The sequence below is a fragment of the Aedes albopictus genome, chromosome 2 (assembly GCF_035046485.1).
Source record: "Aedes albopictus strain Foshan chromosome 2, AalbF5, whole genome shotgun sequence".
In the NCBI taxonomy this organism is placed as follows: domain Eukaryota; kingdom Metazoa; phylum Arthropoda; class Insecta; order Diptera; family Culicidae; genus Aedes; species Aedes albopictus.
In genome coordinates, this window is record NC_085137.1 from 147,751,426 (window position 1) to 147,773,494 (window position 22,069).

General features: G+C 37.5%; 1 protein-coding gene across 1 annotated transcript; it reads left to right on the forward strand.

Annotated features, from left to right (window-relative positions):
• Positions 1 to 20,336: 20,336 nt before the first annotated feature.
• LOC134289091 (kinesin-related protein 3-like) lies at positions 20,337 to 21,837 on the forward strand. Its single transcript, XM_062855086.1, has 2 exons — positions 20,337 to 21,036; positions 21,252 to 21,837. Exon 1 carries the CDS (start codon positions 20,440 to 20,442, stop codon positions 20,989 to 20,991), a length of 552 nt encoding a protein of 183 aa, XP_062711070.1. The 5' UTR covers positions 20,337 to 20,439; the 3' UTR covers positions 20,992 to 21,036; positions 21,252 to 21,837.
• The last annotated feature ends 232 nt before the right edge of the window (positions 21,838 to 22,069 follow it).

The following is a 22,069-nucleotide window of genomic DNA, read 5'->3' on the forward strand; positions in this document are numbered from 1 at the left end:
CCGGTGCTGTGAGCGAACTGTTATACTCAACTCCTTTAGTATTATTTTCATGCATCGAACAGCCACTTCTGTCACATCCAGGTTCGTAAGCAGGTCGTAGGTCCCGGTCCATGTATTGATGGATTCGATATGTAGGGTCGCAGGTGTGGTGGCTGTCTCTCTGGCGCCGGATTTTATGGCTTAGCTCTTAGATCCAGCCGACGTAAAAATACAACTGGCGCCGAACGGTGCTAGTTGGCCAGAAAAAGAAGAAGAAGAACAAACATCATTCTATTTGACACTAAACGAGTCAAACAAGATAACTGACCATTGGTTTCTTTTTGGAAGAATTTGACCTTGTGTACTGGGGCCTGAAGAGTTTTGACTACCGTGTATGTACCAAACTTTGCGCAGTTAAGAAAAATCAAATTTCTAGTCGTTATAAAAAATATAAACAAACAAAATATATCATGAACAACATGCTCATACGATAGAGTAATGATCCTCCTTTGAGTCTGCAATATAAAAAATATCATAATATTAACCAAAAAATGCTTAAAATAGATAAACTATTTCATTGCCTTGTTCCTAACTTTGCGCACAAAATCTTCGATTGTTCCGAACTTTGCGCATGCTATGAATTGCTCAAAAAAGTACCTAATCAAAAAATTTTAATTATTTATTATTATTATTTAATATTTGCCCATTAAACTAAAGTTATTCAGATCAGGTAGTGTGTCCTTAATTGATCTTTGTTGAAATACTTTGTCCTACGAGGGAGGGGGAACGGAGGCCTCTGGAGTTCTTAACCCTATCCCGCCCATGACTTCTTATAGTGTTTAAAAATAGTTTTTATTATTTTTACTCAAAGTGGTAGAACAAAATCTTATTTTCTATGCCAAAATTATCGTTTAAGGCTATTACAACTCAAATATGAGGTGGTGCTCTGGAGCACCACCAGGCATTTGGAGAACTTTATTTCATGATTTTTCTCGTTAAAAATGTTCAAAGAACAGGATACTTAATTTTACAATCCATGAAAATCACTTTCAGAACCAGTATTATACAAATTCATTACAATTCGAGACAAGTTGTTCTCAGAAACTTCGAACTTTTATGCCACAAGAATTCTAGAATGCGATGCAAGCAATGATTACATTGGAAAATTGCTTATTTTTTGCACGCCATGTGCCCAGTGGTGCATATATGCACCATTTATATTGTATTACATTAACACTCCCACTGCCATGCTATAAATCACTTACACCAACTGCCATGCCCCAAAACAGTGGGAACGGTATTTTTCAACTGCTAATATCTCAGCCGTTTTCATCCGATTTGCAAAATTTTTGAAGCTATGAATTTTCCCAGCCTTCTAGATGAATATAAAATTTTCAAACTATGGATTTGACCAATGTTCTATTTTTGAGTACCGTCAAACGGGGTGACTTGCAACACTTTTCAGCTTCAACTAACAAAAAATGTTGATTAAACCTAATTTTAAAATTCAAACTATTTGTAATAGTTTCAATAGCCGGCCCCTCTATAAAATAGAGTAAACAAGTTATAGATTGATTTATTTTTTCATCTTGAAAAAGCCAAAAAAGGTCGTTTTTGATATAAGACGTCGTGCGGGGTGACTTGCAACACCCAATGTAAATCCCTTTTCAAACACGCAGATATTAATTTTTAGTTTCAAGCATATTTGATAAGTATTCTTGTTACTTTTGTGGTATTGTTTGGGCTGACATACTTATTTTTACATTTGTTTTTACATAGGAAATTGAATTGTGAATTTTTATATGGAAATATTGGGCTCAAAAACACCAAGTTACTAATTGTTAATTTAACATAAGTTTTAATGTATTTTTCAGTTCATATGATGATCCTTCAGACTTTTGCTGATGAATTGTTAGTTAAACAACAATATTTCGTTTTTCTGGACTTTGAATTGTTAAGAAAATGAGTGTTGCAAGTCACCCCGTCTAGGTACAATATTTCAAAACATATGAATATAACAAAAATTTTGTAATATTTTTATAAAGTAAAATGGAAATTCATATAGCTCATTATGTATAGAATCCGCATATAGAATATTATTTTTGGGAAATATTGTTTTCATTCTTTTGCAGGTAACGATTTGAGGCTCATATTTTCGTTACTTTTTCAGACTAATGTTAAATTTATTAATATTTTGTTGGAACTATTTTCATAAAAGTAAAAATCGTGGCTACTACTCAGATAGTATGTGCACTTCATAGTTCAACTGAGTTTTGATATGTAAACGTCCGATTTTTATGTTTTGCTGATAAACATAGACAGAAGACATCAAGTGTTGCAAGTCACCCCGCCGTTGCAAGTCACCCCGTTTGACGGTACTCAAAAACTCGGAGCAAGTACCTTAAAAAATGCTGTTTTTCTGGAGCCATTTCGAATGTAAAGTAGTTTCCACGCATATTTTAATGTTGAGTTGCCCATATTAATAAAGCAAAATTATTGCAAAGAAATATATGGAGATACTCAATATTTAAGACTATAAAATCTTCACAAAATTACGTATAAGGACTGTTCAATTTATAAAACGGACAACTTTAAAAGGCTATAAAAAGAAGACGCGTAGTTCAAATTTCACCACCCTTGCTTTGTTGTTTAGTACATCATCTGTCATTATAGTGATCATTTTTGAATCGAATAAAAATAGTTTTATTTTATAGAAAATCGGCCAGGTGTTAAATAAGGTGAATTTTTCGATTGCTGAAAATTGAAAATATATATAAAATTACTGTTCACATATGGTATATCGTTTTAAATACCAAAAAAGTATGTGCCATGCTGCAGCAGCATGAGTAATAAACATTCTGGCAAAATTTAAACTCAATCGGAAAATTAAGTGTTGAGATATTAAAGTCTCAAGTTAGATTAGATTTTTTCAATAAAATTCAATTGTAAAGCAAAAAGGGCATGAAAATATTAAATAACCAATTTTTATATGCATCCAGTCGAAAGTGGGAATAATGTGGTTTTAAATGCAGAAAACTGCTTTTTAATAGCATTGCTGGTTTGGTTACTGTGCGCTATTGCAGACACAGTAATCAAAACGGTTTCGTTCTTTGAAGGTTCTCACAAATAACAATGCAACCTAATGCAAATTTTGCATAACAATAATGTTGGAAATGAAAACTTTGCATCCGATTATTATTAAATAACGTGTACAATAACATAGGACCAACTTTGCCGAAAAAAAAATAATAACAAGATTCACTAGAGTCGAAAATCTGCATCAATGGAGCAAAAAGTATGAATTTTTTTAATATGGCCATCCAAGGGGCTAGACACTATTAATGTATTCAGTATACTAAGTGATATATTAGTATACTAACGGTATTTTATGAAAAAAAATATCGAAGTAGGTATGTTAATGGGTTTTCAATGTTTTGACATGTCATTTGATCAGTTACGATGAATAGAAGTGAGAGAACGTGAATAAATAAGTTGTTTAACTTTGCGCGTCTGTCGTTTGGTGTCATATCAACGATGAAACCTATGGAGAGGACGTGAATGATAAATGGAATCTTGCTTGGTTTGATAAGTTCACTGTAGCCGGTACTGCCGATGTGGTTTTCAGTATTAATGAATTAGTTTATATGTCATATGTAGTATACAAGCGGTCGCCAATTTGTAGTGCGTTCTTTCTGTGAACAGGTTTATACAATGCGATCAAATAAATACATATACATATTTGTAAATCAATCGTCTTGGGATACTATATAAGAAAATTATGTTCTGAAATCGACATCAATTAATCTCAACAAAAAGAAATAAAAAGGTCTGTTAACAACGTGCAATTTGAGGTTATTTTGACCATCGTTAAATTTAATAATTTGGTTAAAAGACAACTACAGCTGCCATACATCTCGTGGAAGTCATGGTCCAAGTTTGACTAATGATCAATTCGAATTTGGATGTTGCTCGTGGCCGGGTTGTTCCTTGCCCAATCATCCTTAGTGGTCCTTGTGTGCTGTTCCGAGAATCCCAAATATATTTTCAGATCTATAAAGGCGAAAATTATCATTAATTACTTCTTTCCATTTGGATGAAATTAACGACGAAAAAATCAGCTTATTTTTACAGACTTGTCATCTATTGATGATCGACCTTATGATCAAAGGTTACTGTGATTTCTACAAATATATTAGTATACCATAATATTTTAATCGTCGAATAATACGTGTCTACCCCCTTGTGGCCATCTTTATGGATTAAATTTTCGATGAAAAATGCAATTATAAGTAAATTTTTCTTCTGTATCATTCAGAGAGCAATATTCTACTATTCTGGACAAATTTTCAGCCGAATCCGTGATGTTATTGCAGCACAGGACTTAAATGAACATTTTTTCATAATTTCTATGAAAATAAGGCAACTCACCATATCAATCCGGAGACTGCTTGGTGCATTATTACTGACCAACTATTAAGCTTTACCTTTAGTAGAATAGTATAAGATTCCAATACATTGAAAACATCATGAAAATGTGCATATTAAGTATAAGGAAAGTTATGTCGAATATTGAGAAATGGGTTTTTATTGATGTTTTACGAAAACCGCTTCAGTTACACAATAAAGAACATTTTGCTTAATGTTATATTTTCCTACATTTGAGAATAGCTATAGAAAGTTATGCAAAAAACTGATAATGATTTTATTGAAAAATAAAAAAGATATCGCATAAGCAAGTTGTCCGTTTTATAAATTGAACAGTCCTTAATACACAAAATTTGTATATTCGGTTTGAACTTTGTATTCATCGCGACAACCCCTGTGTGTTATTGCCTGAAAACAATCACGTGCACATAAGAAAGCTTTTTCCAAACGATTGTGAAAAGTGTGAATCTTAGAAACTACAAAATTTTCATAAAATCACGTATAATACAGGAAATGAGTATTTTCAGTTTGAACTTTACGTTCATCGCGACTATCCCCATGTTATATTGCTTGAAAACAATCACGTGTACATAAGAATACATTTACAGATAAATGGGGGCAAGTGTTGATTATAAAAACTACAAAATCTTCACAAAATTACGTATAATTCAGAAAATTTGTATATTCGGTTTGAACTTTATATTCATCGCGACAACCCCTGTGTTTTATTGCCTGAAAACAATCACGTGCACATAAGAAAGCTTTTTCCAAACGATTGTGAAAAGTGTGAATCTTAGAAACTACAAATTTTCATAAAATCACGTATAATACAGGAAATGAGTATTTTCAGTTTGAACTTCACTTTCATCGCGACAACCCTTGTGTTTATTGCTTGAAAACAATCACGTGAACATGACAAAGCTTTTTCCAAACGATTGTGAAAAGTGAGAATCTTAGAAACTACAAAATTTTCATAAATTCACGTATAATACAGGAAATGAGTATTTTCAGTTGTGAAAAGTGTGAATCTTAGAAACTACAAAATTTTCATAAAATCACGTATAATACAGGAAATGAGTATTTCCCGTTCGAACTTCACGTCCATCGCGACAACCCTTGTGTTTATTGCTTGAAAACAATCAAGTGCACATAGGAAAACTTTTTTAAAGCATTTGTGACAAGTGTGAACCATTAAAACTACAAAATCTTCACAAAATTAAGACTAATACAGAAGTTTTGTATATTCGGTTTGAACTTTACATTCATCGTGACAATCCTTGTGTTATATTGTTTCAAAGCAATCACGCGTACATAGGAATAAATTTACAGAGCACTGGGAACAAGGATTCCTTCATATTTTTTTCTGGGCATTCCCTTGGGATTCTTCAGGAATTCCTCTAGGGATTTCTTCAGGAACTGCTATAGGGATTCCTCCAAGAATTCCACCAGGAATTTTCCTATGAATTTCTACAGGATTTTTTTTTCCAGGAATTCTTCAAGGGATTCCTCCAAGGGTTTTTCCAGATACTCCTACAGGAATTCCTCCAAAGATTTCTCCAGGAGTTTATTCAAGGGTTCCTCCAAGAATTCCACTACGAATTCTCCTCGGCATTCTTCCAGGAATTTATTCAGGGATTTTCCAGGGATTCCAACTTGGATTCATGAAGAAATTTTTCCAGGATTCTTTTCAGCGATTCCTTCAGGAATTCCTCCAGATATTCCTCCAGGAATTCATGCAGGCATTCCTCAAGGATAGGATTTCATCCAGGAATTTCTGTAGGGTCTCCTAGAAATTACCTAAGAAATTTCTTCATCGATTCCTCCAGAAAATTAATCAGGAATTGATCTAGAAATTCCTCCATAAATTCTGACATCCAAGAATTTCTCCAGGAAATCCTTCAGGGATTTCTTCAAAAATTCTTCCAAGATTATCTCTAGGAATACCCTTTGGAATTTTTCCAGGGATTCCTTCGGGAATTCTTCCAGATTTTCCTGCAGCAATTGCGGCAGCGATTTCCTCAGGAATTCTGCAAAGAGAATTCATCCAGGAAATTCTACGGGGATTTCTACACGAATTTCTCCAAGGATTCTCCCAGGGATTTTTCAAAAATTCCCTTAAGGATTTCTTTATCAATTCTTGCAGGAAATCCGCTAGAAATTCCTCCAGGAACTTTTCAAGATCCTTACACATTTTTACAAAAAAAATTTCCCAGAGTTCTTCTAGAGATTCCTCCAAAAATTCATCCAATAATTGTTTCAAGAATTCCTCTAGAGATTCCTCCAAGTAATCTTCCAGGAAGTTATCCAGGTTATTTTTGGAGAGTATTGCTAGAGATATTGCTGCATAAATTCTTAGAGTAATTTGTTATGCATCCAATGGAAGATTTTCTTGAATAATCCTTGAAAAATATAAGAAGAAACTACTAAGCGAATCCAGGGGATACTTAAAAAATACTGCGGAAATTTCTGAATGAATCTCTGAAAGAAATTCTCAACAGAATCGCTGGAATATTTTCATAAAAAAAACTTGGTGGAGAATCTACCAGAATCCATGGAGTTTTTCTGATTGGATGCTTTAAGAATTTTTTTGGAGGAATCTCTAGACTAATTTCTTAAGAAATCCTTGGAAAACTTCTTAAAGCCTTTCTGGAGGAATTAAAAATAAAATATGGATGATTTTTGAAAGGAATCCGTCGAGAAATTGCGAGGCACTTCTGAAGAAATACATGGAATCCATGCAAGGATTTCTAAAAGAAATCTTTAAAAAATTACTGGAGATCTCTTGATAAATTTTCAAAAAATCGTTGAAGAAAATTTTCAAATAAATCATTTGAGATTTTTTTGAATCAATCCGTGATCAAATTCCTAGGGGAATTTTTGAGGAAATCCGTAGATACTTAAATTTTCAAAGGAACCGCACGAGAAGTCCTCCAGAAATTCTCACAGAAATATCTCCAGGAATTCCTCTAGGATTTAGTCCAGGAATTTCTCTAGGAACTTCTGCAGGAAAATCTCCAGGAATTTCTTCAGGAGTTGATACAAAAATTGCTCCTGGACATTCTTCAGAAATTAAGTCAGCAATTTCTCCAGAAAATTCTCCAGGAATACCTTCAGGATTTGTTTTACCTAAAGGATCACAGAATTCCTTTAGGGATATCTCCAAAAATTAACCCAGTAAATTTTTCAAGAATTCCTCTAGAGATTCATTCAGGGATTCTTCCAGCACTTCTCAAAGGAATACTTCTAGGAATTCCTTCAGGCATTCCTTTAGGATTTTATCAAGGAATTTCTCCAGGAACTCCTCCAGGAAAAACTCCAGGAATTTCTTCAGGAATTCTTCCAGGAAATGATCCTGGACATCCTTCAGATTTCTCCACGAATTTCTGCAGGGATTTTTCCAGAGATTCTTCCAGGACATTCTTCAAAAATTTCCCCAGGAAATCCTTTCAAGATTCACCCAGGAAATCCTTCAGAAATTCCTCCAAGCATTCTTCCAGGAAATCCTTCTGGAATTCCTCAAGGGATTTTTCTAGAAATTTCTCCAGAAATTCCTTCCAGAATTCCTCTGGAGATTTCACAAGGAGTTGCTCCAAGAGTTCCACCAGGTTTATCCAGGAATTGCTACTGGGTCTACAGTGGTAATCGCGATGAATGCTGAGTTCGAACCGCAAATAAAAATTTCCTGTATTATACGTAATTTTGTGAAGACTTAGTAGTTTCCTAAATTCAAACTGCTTACAATCACTCTGAAAAAGTATTCTTATGTACACGTGATTGTTTTCAAGCAATCAAACACAGGGGCTGTCGCGACGAACGTGTAAATAAAATCGAGAATTAGAATTTCCTGTATTGCACGTAATTTTTTGAAGATTTTGTAGTTTTCAAGAATCATACTTATCATGCGCATGTGATTGATAATAATACACAGGGGTTGTCGCGATGAATGTTGAGTTCCAACCACAAATACAAACTTCCTGTATTATACGTAAAATTGTGGAAACTGTGCAGTTTTTATGATTTATACTTCTCCCTATCGCTGTGGAAATGCATTCTTATGTATGTATGTATCTGTTTTGAAGTGATGAGAGACATGGATTGTTGCGACGGAGGTGAAGTGTAAAACAGAAAATACAAATTTCCAGTATTTCACGTAATTTTGTATTTTTTTTAGTTCCTAAGATTTACACATTCCACAATCGTTTTGAAAAAGTATTCTTCGCACATGCGGTTGTTCTCAAGCAATAAAACACAGGGGTTGTTACGACAAATGTGAAGTTCAAACCGAATATACTTATTTTCTGTATTATACGTAATTTTGTGAAGATTTTATATTTTTACTATTCACACTTCTCACTTTCACTTTAAAAAGTATTCCTATGTACACGTGATTGTTTTCAAGCAATAAACACAAGGGTTGTCGCGATAAACGTGAAGTTCAAACTGAAAATACAATTTTCCTGTATTATACGTGAATTTGTGAAAATTTTATAGTTCCTAAGATACACACTTTTCACAGACGGTCGGAAAAAGTTTTCTCATGTACACGTGAGTGTTTTCAAGCAATAAGACACAGGTGTTGTCACGATGAATATAAAGTTCAAACCGAATATACAAATTTTCTGAATTATACGTAATTTTGTGAATATTTTGTAGTTTTTATGATTTACACTTGTCCCTATTTATCTGTAAATGTATTCTTATGTACACGTGATTGTTTTCAAGCAATCTAACATGGGATTGTCGCGATGAACGTAAAGTTCAAACTGAAAATACTAATTTCCTGTATTATACGTGATTTTATGAAAATTTTGTAGTTTCTAAGATTCGCACTTTTCACAATCGTTTGGAAAAAGCTTTATCATGTGCACGTGATTGTTTTCAAGCAATAAACACAAGGGTTGTCGCGATGGACGTGAAGTTCAAACTGGAAATACTCATTTCCTGTATTATACGTGATTTTATGAAAATTTTGTAGTTTCTAAGATTCACACTTTTCACAATCGTTTGGAAAAAGCTTTCTCATGTACACGTGATTGTTTCATGCAATAAAACACAGGTGTTGTCGCGATGATTATAAAGTTCAAACCGAATATACAAATTTTCTGAATTATACGTAATTTTATGAAGATTTTGTAGTTTTCATGATTCACACTTGTCCCCATTTATCTGTAAATGTATTCTTATGCACACGTGATTGTTTTCAAGCAATATAACATGGGATTGTCGCGATGAACGTGAAGTTCAAACTGAAAATACTCATTTCCTGTATTATACGTGATTTTATGAAAATTTTGTAGTTTCTAAGATTCACACTTTTCACAATCGTTTGGAAAAAGCTTTGTCATGTTTACGTGATTGTTTTCAAGCAATAAACACAAGGGTTGTCGCGATGAAAGTGAAGTTCAAACTGAAAATACTCATTTCCTGTATTATACGTGATTTTATGAAAATTTTGTAGTTTCTAAGATTCACACTTTTCACAATCGTTTGGAAAAAGCTTCCTTATGTGCACGTGATTGTTTTCAGGCAATAAAACACAGGGGTTGTCGCGATGAATATAAAGTTCAAACCGAATATACAAATTTTCTGAATTATACGTAATTTTGTGAAGATTTTGTAGTTTTTATAATCAACACTTGTCCCCATTTATCTGTAAATGTATTTTTATGTACACGTGATTGTTTTCAAGCAATATAACATGGGGATTGTCGCGATGAACGTAAAGTTCAAACTGAAAATACTCATTTCCTGTATTATACGTGATTTTATGAAAATTTTGTAGTTTCTAAGATTCACACTTTTCACAATCGTTTGGAAAAAGCTTTCTTATGTGCACGTGATTGTTTTCAGGCAATAACACACAGAAGTTGTCGCGATGAATACAAATTTTGTGTATTATACGTAATTTTGTGAAGATTTTATAGTCTTAAATATTGAGTATCTCCATATATTTCTTTGCAATAATTTTGCTTAATCATATGGGCAACTCAACATTAAAATATGCGTGGAAACTACTTTACATTCGGAATGGCTCCAGAAAAACAGCATTTTTTAAGGTACTTGCTCCGAGTTTTTGAGTACTTAAAAATAGAACATTGGTCAAATCCATAGTTTGAAAATTTTATATTCATCTAGAAGGCTGGGAAAACTCATAGCTTCAAAAATTTTGCAAATCGGATGAAAACGGCTGAGTTACATCAAGTTGAAATTACCGTTCCCACTGTTTGGGAGGCATGGCAGTGGGAGTGTTAAGGGTTTAAATACATATTTCAGTTCTTTTCAACGTATGACTTCACAAACATATAGTAAATCTGTTAGGGAACTATTTTTTATTAAACTAATGAGGATAACTATGCCATTAATTAAGACGTCAAAGTTTGTCATTATTTTTTTGGCGAAAAAATAGCTTTTCGTGAAAACTTTTTTTGACAAAAACATTGAATTTGTATGCGCATACTTAACGTAATGCCTTTAGATAGAGAACAACATGTGAAATCATGATTTACAATTAAAAACATTCAAAAAACTTAATTAGTTTCAGAGATACAAGGGTTGAAAGTTATGGTGCTCTCAGGCATGCGAATCAGACTTTTTTCTGTTTACCGTTCATCGATACTGGCAGTAAAATAAAAACAAAACAACGGCAGCACCAATACTATCAGACGCCGCGCCGACGGCAGTCAAGCAGGCGCTTGATGGTTTTCGCTTCCCCACGAAAATATTTATGAGCAATCATGCTGAGGCGGGTGATTGCGAGAAATGTCAAATATTTTCAACTTATAATAACTCACTTGTTTTAAGGAATAATTTAAATCGATTTGCACAAATAGCTAGAGCACACTCCTAGCTTTGTGATGCATGTAAAGAAGTTTGTCTAGAAGCGGTTTGAAACGCAGAAAAATGCGAAAATGGGAGAGACAGAAATTTCCGTCGTCGTTGTGCTCGAGTACTGGCGCTCTCGCGCTTGGAACCCGTTTTCGAGGTAGAAGGCTGCAGGAAAAAAATGTTATGACATTTATTTTTCGAGCAGTTTGAGTTTGGCTGGGCCTGTGAAATTCGGGTCGAAAAATGTCAAATGTACAGCCGGTAACCGTTTTTTCCAGTACATTTCTCATCCCTGGGTGCTCTACAGACACCATGGGCGGGAAAGGGTTAATTTCGTCTGCGGTTCGTACTAGGCACCTACCGTGTGAACAATCCAAACTTCATGAGGGGTTGTTTCCTGTGGCTAAAGATCAAAGGTCAAAACTTCCTGATAAATGAAGTGACCGTTACGGATAGGATCAATAAGGGGTCATTTAAATATGACGTCCATCTTTGGGGGGAGGGAGCTAGGCTTGTCTGAAAAAGTGTGATATGCCATGTATTAGGTATACTATGAAGCGTGACGGGGTGGCCCAGGGGAAGAGGGGGTTCTAAAAATCTAAAAAAATGGTGGACGTCATATTTGAATCGTCCCTAACATTGACCGCCGGAAAATTCAAATGAAGGACTGTTCACAAATCACGTCTCATTTTAGACAGATGGAGAGTGCCGTAGTGCTACGGTTCATACAATTTTCTACTAATTTCTATACAAAATCTGCTACATGGTGGAGAGGCAGGCCTGAAATTATCAGTACTGGTGTTACATAACATTTGAATGGTTTATATGTCATGTATTCACGTTCAACATGCATTTACTGAAAGTGCGCAAAAATTAGGAACACAGTGCAAATAATGGTTCCAAACATTGCGCACCACTATTTACTAATTAAATTGAAAAATTTATTACGAACTGTAATTGATATTACTAGAATATCACCTTTTTTGTCAATTAACTGCAAAATTAATCATCGTTGCACAGTTTTATCGAGGAAAATGTTGATTTTTAGTAGAGTTACTTCTTGGCAACCGTGTTAAGGCGAGGCAAATTTTGACATTTTTGTGTATTTTTTGTTTATTATTCAACATAAACAAAGATTTTATGGCAATTAAATATTTGTCAAATAATGTTTATGTTTACACAATGCTAGTGCAATGATTAAACTGGTAAATATGTTGACATTTAGTTATTTGTTTCATTATTTTACAAAAATGCGCAAAGTTTGGACCTGCGCAAAGTTAGGTGCGCACACGGTAACTAAGGAAAAATGCTAAATAGGCCCAGTGGATGAATCAAGACTTCATGAAATGAGCTGAGTTTTGCCCGTAAACCGAGCTTTTTCAATGCTCCAGCGTAATGCCAGCAGCGAAACCGACGATTGCCACTCCCACCGGAAACTTTAACCTCAACACCTCGTCGTACATGGGATTCCATAACACCGGACCAAGGAACCTTGCGGGGCTCCTGGGGTTATGTGAAAGCACTTCCGACCCACCTCTGTGGCCCGCTTCTGCAAGTAACTTCCTATAGTCTTGTACAGGTACCCGGGTATCCCCAGGCGCAGGATCGCAACGCCAATAGTCGCCCAACTGGTGCTGTTGAACGCGTTCCTTAATCATATCTATGAGTGCTCTGTAAGTAATCGCAAACAAAACTGAGCTATTGTTTGTCTTAAAGCCTTATAAAACATGCATTTTGTCTAAGAAGTAAAAAGATTTCTAAACTCGACGGTGCATCTTGCCTCAATGTTGTGGTGCGTCTTGCCCCTTTGTTTGAGTGCATCCTGCCCCATTGTTGTAGTGCATTTTACCCCGAGCAAGGGTGCATACTGCCCCGCATAAACATACGAAGCCGTAATGTTAGTCTTTACAAAAAACGTTATTTTCAAGAGCTGAACTGTATTAAGGCTGAAATTTTATTTGGTTTCTCTTAGAATGAAAGTATATGCAATGAATGCATGCATTAAACCAATAAATCATTGCCTTTTTATATGCATTTGGACGCATCTTCCTTAAGTGGTGCGTATTACCCCAGAATCCCCTACATCCAGAGTCACAACTGCTCAGTAGCGAATTTCCCTCCTCTTACGTTGGAGCGCTGTCTTACGAAAAGAGGTCAAGGATCATGACACGGAAAAGCCCCTCGATGATCCCCTCCAACATCTCTGGAGATTGCTCTGTAGGAGCCAATACACCTCTTGTCTTGGCCATCATGATCCTGTAGGCATCACCCAACGGATTCGTATTGGCACTCTGACTGAGACCCTCAAAGCAGGCCTTATGTTTGACTTTATCGCAGTCTTCAGTGCAACTTTGGCAGCGGCGCTCTTTCTTAGCTCGTGTTCGCTGCTTCCGCCGCCAGGCCCGTACGCTCGTACTGTGTTACCGCGTTTGGAGCGCATTTGGGCACCGTTTGCATCTTGAATGCACACAGCAATAACCAAAAGTTCAGATAACGGGATACTGTATAATGCGAGATATGCAATTCAGACGGAATCGCTCAAGTAATTTTCGTTCAGTGCATTCTTTTTTCATGCCCGGAATGGTCAAGAAATTTATCACAGCAAGCCACATTTGATTTGACGTTTCGTTTCAGCTCCGTACTAGGATCCGGAATAAAGCGACGCTATATTATTTCTTGAGCGATTCCTTGCCTGAATTTTCCACGCATCGAGGTAGGCCAAGAAATTTCTTGCGATCAGCGTATCACCCATAAGCTATAAGCAGCTTATTCGAGCTGGCTCTTTAGCCTTCTAAGCAGCTTCATTTTTAAGTAATTTTGGAAGTTGAAAGTTCACATAAGGTAGCTGGATAGCCTTCTAAGCAGCTTCTGATGAAACTTTGCCAAAAATCATGCAGAAACAAAAATGTATTTTCAGATTTATCACAACCTTGTTGGTATTGTGATTCAATACCTCTGATAATTGTATTTTCACACGTCGTCGGCTACGCACCGCACGAGTTGAAGAATGCAAACACTTGCTTCAATTGAGATGCATTCAAGAGCATGCTAGTGGACACCCTAGTAATTTGCTCAGTCTAAACCTGTCTAAACACGTCATTCCATTGGATTGAGCATGTTTGAGAAGTTTGCAACTCACATGCTCGTTTCAATTGAATAGTCTAAACCAGGCATTAGGCTTAATAGACTGCTTAGGGATCAGGGTAATAATGGACTTTTTCCAGTTGAATGGGAAGGATTTTGTTACAATTTTCTGCGATAAATGTGGGAAGAAATGGAAATAGTAGGACACCCCGGGGCAAAAAGGACATCTTTTGATTTCTCTATGAAACGTAATAACATAGGTATGACTGCTGAGATGACTGCTGAGCCTTTTCCGCAGTTTTATAGTGTAATATTCATCATATTTTGCATTGAAAGTCCAGAATTGAGCTAAAAAATGCTGAAAAGATTGGTGCATCTTGGGATCATGTCAAAAATTTTACCCGAATAAAAATGCATGGTAAATATTATTAACATATGATAGGTTTAATTGTTCACAATAAAACACAGTATATATATTGTAACTTTTTATATACAGCCCATATAAGTCATACGATAAGTAAACATATGTTTTATAAGTGACTAATTGATGCTATTGTTTTTCAATAGTACTTTATTAATTTGTCGTGCGAACGGGTGAATATGTATCTACATAATTCTTTCACTGTTACATTCGGACAGGACTCCAACGTGTTCGTATTAAAAAATCATTGGAAAAATCGAACGGGAAAGCGGAAAAATTCAATACAAACACCATTCCATTTTTGTTTATATAGATTCCTTCAGAAGTTCGCTCTGGGGTTCTTCCAGGACATTCTTCTGAGACTCCTAAAGAGGTTCCAGTGAGATGTAGGTTTTGCCGTCAGCTTGGGTGATTTGTGTGTGATGGGTGATTCCTTCCCGGGGACATATTAAACTACACAGTTCTGTCTGGGATTCCTCCAAGAGCTCCTACGAGGATTCCTCTAGGATTCTTCCAGAGATTCTTTCCTGTTTGCAAGAGGAATATTTTTTATCTTTTTTTACGAGTATTTTAACTGGGCTTGAGGAATCAGGTATCAAAAGGCCGGCTCCAGAGGCACGTTATCCTCCATTTTGGGGCATTTGTGCCATCAAGCTTGAGAAATACCTTCTAAGATTATTTCGGAAGTTCCTAGATTTTTTTGAAAATTCCTTTCGAATTTTCTCTAGACATTAAATTCGATATCCCTCTAGGATTACTCCTTCCAAAATACCCAAGCAATTTTTTATGAGACTCTTCCTGGTATTCTTTCAGTGGTTTCTCCATATTTTTTTTTCTAGGATCCTACGATTTCGTTCTGTGATTTTTAAGCGAGCTGTATCTGAGATTCTTTTTGGGTTTCTTCTGAAGTTCCCTCTGAGGACTTTCCAGCAGTTTCTGCTGACATTCTTAACAGGTTCGATCTTCGGATTCCGTCTGAGAATTCTTCTGTGACTTCAAGGGATTTCTTCCGGGATTTCTCATAGAGTTCCGGGAATCCTTCAGGAATGCCATCCGTGATTCTCCTAATAGCTTCTAAGGAAAAGCTGAAAGAACTTGCTGGAGTATTTTTTCAAAGAAATCATGTAGGAACTTTATAAGGAGTTCTACAAACAAAAACTGCAGCAAGAATTTCTCAAAATACACCCTAACAAACTCCCGAAAGATTACCTTACCTTACCGGTCAGGCTAAGGCCGGGGTGGCCTCTGCTGTACATAGTAGCCGCCTCCATTCCACTCGATTCATGGCTGTTTGTCTCCAGTTCCGCACTCTGCGTAGGGTCCGCAGATCGTCCTCCACTTGGTCGACCCACCTAGCTCGCTGCGCTCCACGTCTTCTTGTACCGATCGGATGACTCTCGGGAACCATTTTAGTCGGGTTGCTATCCGACATCCTGATGACGTGACCCGCCCACCGTAGCCTCCCGATTTTCGCGGTATGGACGATGGCAGGTTCTCTTAGCAGCTGATGCAGCTCGTGGTTCATTCGCCTTCTCCAAGTCCCGTCTTCCATCTGCACTCCGCCGTACATGGTACGCAGCAGCTTCCGTTCGAAAACTCCAAGGGCGCGTTGGTCCTCTGCTCGTAGGGTCCATATTTCGTGCCCATAGAGGACGACCGGTCTAATCAGCGTTTTGTAGATGGTTAACTTCGTGTTACGGCGAAGTTGATTCGATCGTAGAGTTCTGTCTGCGGAGTCCAAAGTAAGCACGATTTCCTGCCACAATGCGCCTCTGAATTTCTCTGCTGGTGTCGTTGTCGGCGGTCACCAGTGAGCCCAAGTACACGAATTCTTCAACCGCCTCGATTTCATCACTGTCGATATAAATTCGGGATGGCGGGCGCGCTGATTCCTCCCTGGAGCCCTTTGCCATCATGTACTTTGTCTTCGACACTTAAGGCGAAACTGGAAGCATTTCCTCACTTTTTGGTTTTTGATTTTTTATTAAATAACGAAGCAATATTTTCAAAATCGGTTTTCGTGCACATGCAGAGTATGGATCAAGGTATCTTCTGAATTTTTTCTGTAGTGGAAAACGTTTTTCGTTTTTGCAGAAACCATTTTTGAACAAAATTTCACGAAAAAATGGTTTCTGCAAAAATGGAAAACATTTTCCACCTCAAAAAAATTCAGAAGATACCTTGATCCATACTCTACATGTGCACGAAAACCAATTTTGAAAATATTGCTTCGTTATTTAATAAAAAATCAAAAATCGAAAAATTGAGAAAATGCTTCCAGTTTCGCCTTAATGACTAATCCGATTCGTCTGGCTTCACTCTTTAGTCGGATGTACGTTTCCGCCATCGTCTCAAATTTACGAGCAATAATATCAATATCATCAGCGAAACCAAGCAGCTGAACGGATTTCGTGAAAATCGTACCACTCGTGTTTATCCCCGCTCTCCTAATTACACCCTCTAAAGCAATGTTGAACAGCAAGCGCGAAAGACCATCACCTTGCCGTAACCCTCTGCGAGATTCGAAGGGACTCGAGAGTGTCCCTGATACTCGAACTACGCACATCACTCGATCCATCGTCGCCTGGATCAACCGTGTCAGTTTATCCGGGAATCCGTATTCGTGCATAATCTGCCATAGCTGTTCTCGATCGATTGTATCATACGCCGATTTGAAATCGATGAACAGGTGATGTGTGGGCACGTTGTATTCGCGGCATTTCTGCAACACCTGGCGGATGGCGAACATCTGGTCCGTTGTAGCGCGTTCACCCATAAATCCAGCCTGATATTGCCCCACGAACTCTCGCGCATGCATACAGCGACTAAGTAGTGATCCGAATCTGTATTCGCACTGCGTTATGTGCGAACATTGGTTATATGCGAGAAGAATTTACCGTCGATTAGAACGTGGTCGATTTGGTTTTCTGTTTGATGTGATGTAGCTTTGAAAAGACAATTAGGGTGGGGCGGGGCAAGATGGGTCACCTAAGGATGGATCACCATAACTTTGTAAATACAAACCGTATTGATTTGTATTCGTCCTCTACTCTTCAATACACTAGTTAGCAATGCTAATTGTCGATAAAAAGGTAATAAAAAACAAAATATGATGTTAATCAAGCAGTTTTAAAAAGTGACTAATTTTGGGCCGTGAAAAAAGTGCGGGGCAAGATGGGTCACCTTTTAAGTAGTTTAAATTTTCTTAACGAAAAACGCCAATATCTCGCTACTGAGCGGGCGTATCTACAATGATCGATTTCTCTTCATCGATTTTCTCTTTGGTTAATAACTTGACCGGCAAATCATGTTCGGTTGTTTTTGTTGTTTTGGATGCTAGTCCTAGTCCTTCTTCACCGAAACACACCAAGAGATCATCAGAATATTGGTCGTATTTCCCGGGATAATCCGGAGAGAAAATCGATGAAGAGAAATCGATCATTGTAGATACGCCTGTATGATACTAAACGCGAGATATATAATATTTGTTCCGTATTCACATATGCTCCATATCAATACTGAGTAAACAAGAGCTACTAGTTAACATTTTATAAATTTATTTAGAAAATAAAAAAAATTACGATTTAAGTGGTCCTGAGACGACTTGAAAATCGATGTTTTTACTAAACTTCTTCTTCTTCTTGGCGTAACGTCCTCATTGGGACAAAGCCTGCTTCTCAGCTTAGTGTTCTATGAGCACTTCCACAGTTATTAACTGAGAGCTTCCTCTGCCAATGACCATTTTGCATGCGTATATCGTGTGGCAGGCACGAAGATACTCTATGCCCAAGGAAGTCAAGGAAATTTCCTTTACGAAAAGATCCTGGACCGACCGGGAATCGAACCCGTCACCCTCAGCATGGTCATGCTGAATACCCGTGCGTTTACCGCCTCGGCTATATGGGCCCTTGTTTTTACTAAACATTTATCATAATTTTATGTTATAATTTTAAGCGTTCTTTCCACTTGATTGAAGTGAGTTATGAGATAGTCTTGTAATAAAAAATAAATAACTTTTAAAAGATCCAAGAATACGCTCAAAATTGAGGGTGACCCATCTTGCCCCGCGGTGGTTTATATGGAGAATATATGGAATGTATCGTATAAGAAAAATGGCTAAAAACCATTTTATTTTTTATTTCCAATGAGAGTGGATAATTTTTCAATCAACACCCTAAACTTTTGTAAAGCATTGTCCAGTTAGAATCCGGACGCAAAGGATAATTTATTGGGACGCTCTCAATGATCATAATCATATTTTTTTTACAGCAGTCTGATCATAAACAAGTCCTCTATTGATGGTGAAAATTTCATCGATTTTCTTGCTACGAGTGAAAAGTTATTTCAGATTGAAGACAAGTGAAGGAAAAAAATCTTGCACAAACACGCTGAAAATTAAGCGTGGTCAGGTACGACAGTCGCGAAAAATGTTAATGTCTCCATAACCATTATGTGTGATGTGCACAGATGTTGTTAACCATGCCATGAGGAAGTGCCCAAGGAAGATTGAAGTTTATGTTCATGGATAAATCTGCTTGGAATTCCAAGATTTGCCAGGAAGTTCGAGCTCTGGACATCGTTTTCTCACATCACGATTTTGACACCAAATGTGTACAAAGATGATAACCTCAAGAATCGCGTGCAGCTTTTCAAAAAGGCACACAAGGGATCTGTTGAGGTTTGAGCTAATTTGGTGAGCTATCACGACAGCCAGAGATGTGTAGTGGTGTCATCACTGTTGGATAGTGTTTATTAACGAAAAAACACTCAAATTTCGCTTCTTTGGAATTCACTGAATAGCCCTTAATTTCGCAAGAAGAGAAATATTTGGCAAAGTTTCTTTGGAATCCTAATCAGATTGGTAGAGGGTCTCAGGACACTACAGAGATGACCTGATTGTTAAACAAATCCGCTGAAGGGGTTGATGTTTAAATTTACTACCATTGTGCAGATTTTTAAGGAAGTAATCACGGAAAAAATTAGAAAATGTATTAAAAATTAAATTAAATAATTTTAATGATATTTTTCCATGAAACTACAGTAAATTATCTTTGTTTTGAGGGCTTCACCTTTTCTGTTTGTTATTCCACCTCTGAGATATAAGTGATTATCTGCGTCCGGATTCTAACTGGACAATGCTTTATATTCATGCTGGTCACCTAACAAAATTATTACCATAATCAAAACGTGACTAATTCGCTCGAAAATGGCACTGACCCATCCTGCCCCGCGACCCATCTTGCCCCGCCCCACCCTACACCGTCTTCGACCTTGCGGGCTCTACAGACTGAACATTACAAACATTCGACAACGGACAACACATATTAGACCCAGTGGCCCAGTGGAGAATTTTCCGTTTGACGAAAAGTTTTCCCCGACTGGAGCAGGAATCGAACCCACACTTTGAGGCTTACAAGACACTTAAACGACTGACGCCGCTAACCGCTCGGCCACGGAAGCCCACATTACCGGTCTGTACATTTTCTCCCTTCCTACCTGCGCGTTCATGTCGCCGACAACGATTTTCACGTCATGCGGCGAACAACCATCGTATGTTTGCTCCAACTGCGCCATTTCAGTGACGTATCAATACTGAACCCTATTTTTCTCTTCATATTTTACAGATCCTACAAACCATCCCCTTCGACCGGGTCCATGTCAAAGTGATATCGATCCACCTGGTACACTACTACGAGGAAGACGAAATGATCATCGACGTGGACGAGTACGTGCAGAACATCACCCGCTTCCTGCTGAGCAAATCCTACAAAATGGTGCGTAGCTTCGACCGGAACTTCATCTACCAGTACGTCAGCAGCGTCAACGGTGGTGGCCTGGGCTCCAGCATCAGTCGAGTGAACAGTGTGGCAGGACCCAGCGACGGAAACGTACCCGTTTCCGGTGAGAGTGGTGGTGTTGGCGGAGGTGGTAGTAGTGGCAGCAGCAGCATCACCAGTATTAGCAACGTGAAAACTACCAGCAATAAGATTAGTAATAGCGAGAAGGGTGAGGTGATCCGGAAGATAGCCACAACGGCATCGCCGACATCCTCCGCCGTCGTGTCCACGGTGAAGATTGCGGTGGCCGCAGAGATGTTGCTGGATGGTGGCACTAGCAGCAGCATCAGCAGCACCAGCATGATCAGTGGTACGGTGGCCAACGTGGAACGGGGAGCGATTGTGGTGGAAGATCTGGACGAGCCGGAACTGCAGGCGTCGCAAGCATCCAGTTCGCCCCCGATGGTCACCTCGCTGTAGTTGGCGGACAGTCTCGGGAAGGATCTGCACGGATGCCTTATTGAGGTATGATTTCGTTTCTTGAGATTTTTTAACTGAACAAAGATGATCACAGTTTTTCTATCAATTACTTACTAAATAAATGCAAAGACTTGGTCGCCAAAACTTTTAAAAAGTACTAAGTTAGCTAGTATCAAGATATCTTTGACCATTCAATCTAGCTGAGTTAGGTGATTCATTGCTTTGTTGAATACTAATCTCTCGATTCATCATTTCACCAGGATACGGCGCTTACTTGCTCTCTACTTTCTTTGGCGGTGATATCGTTGTAAGGCCTGTGGTGAGACACACCACGATTTGCGACCGAGGAAGTGCGACTAAGCCCAATCGTATGTATTGTGTATAGATATTCGAAAGTGAAGACGCAGAAGGCAACAACAGTAACGTTTAGCCGAATAGAAATCCTATCACCGAAACACGGGTTCATAAAACATTTCCTTTGGATTTAACTATGTTAGCATTTTTATGCATTCAGTTTTTTTTTGCATTTCATTCAACGCTCTCTGTAGGACGGATTCCGATGGAAGCCGTACGAAAAAAACGAACAGAAGATAGACTACATATACATATAGGTACCGAAATCATATTCATATTTATTGAATTGTAGCCCTAAGGACAAATATCAACTATAATTACTTGTTTGTGTGTGTGCGGCGAAATGTTTCGCAGACACATTTTAACAGATTTTCATTTTGGAGAAACACAATTGCTCAAAGAAATTAAGAATCGCAAAAACGGATTTGTTAAATTAATCGGTTCGAACTCACCGTTCGCGTGAGATATACGAATTGAATTTGGTCACAGAAAATGTCCAGGTAATAGTAGATAAATCAAAAAATAAAAACATAGAGTAAAGGGGATTACGACGAATCGTTGTAGAACCGTTTTCGGATCACTTGTTTTGTAGAAAATTGTTACAAAACCATCGAAATTATCAAATATCAGCAATTCAGGGGGAAATCACGTACGGAATTTTGGCTGGTAACATTGAGCGTTTTATGGCGAATACTTTCATTTAAAATAGGCTGTAAAACCGGTT

Bases quoted from the DNA above. Each gene is read 5' to 3' on its own strand.
- LOC134289091 (XM_062855086.1), top strand. From the start codon at position 20,440: ATGATCATCGACGTGGACGAGTACGTGCAGAACATCACCCGCTTCCTG.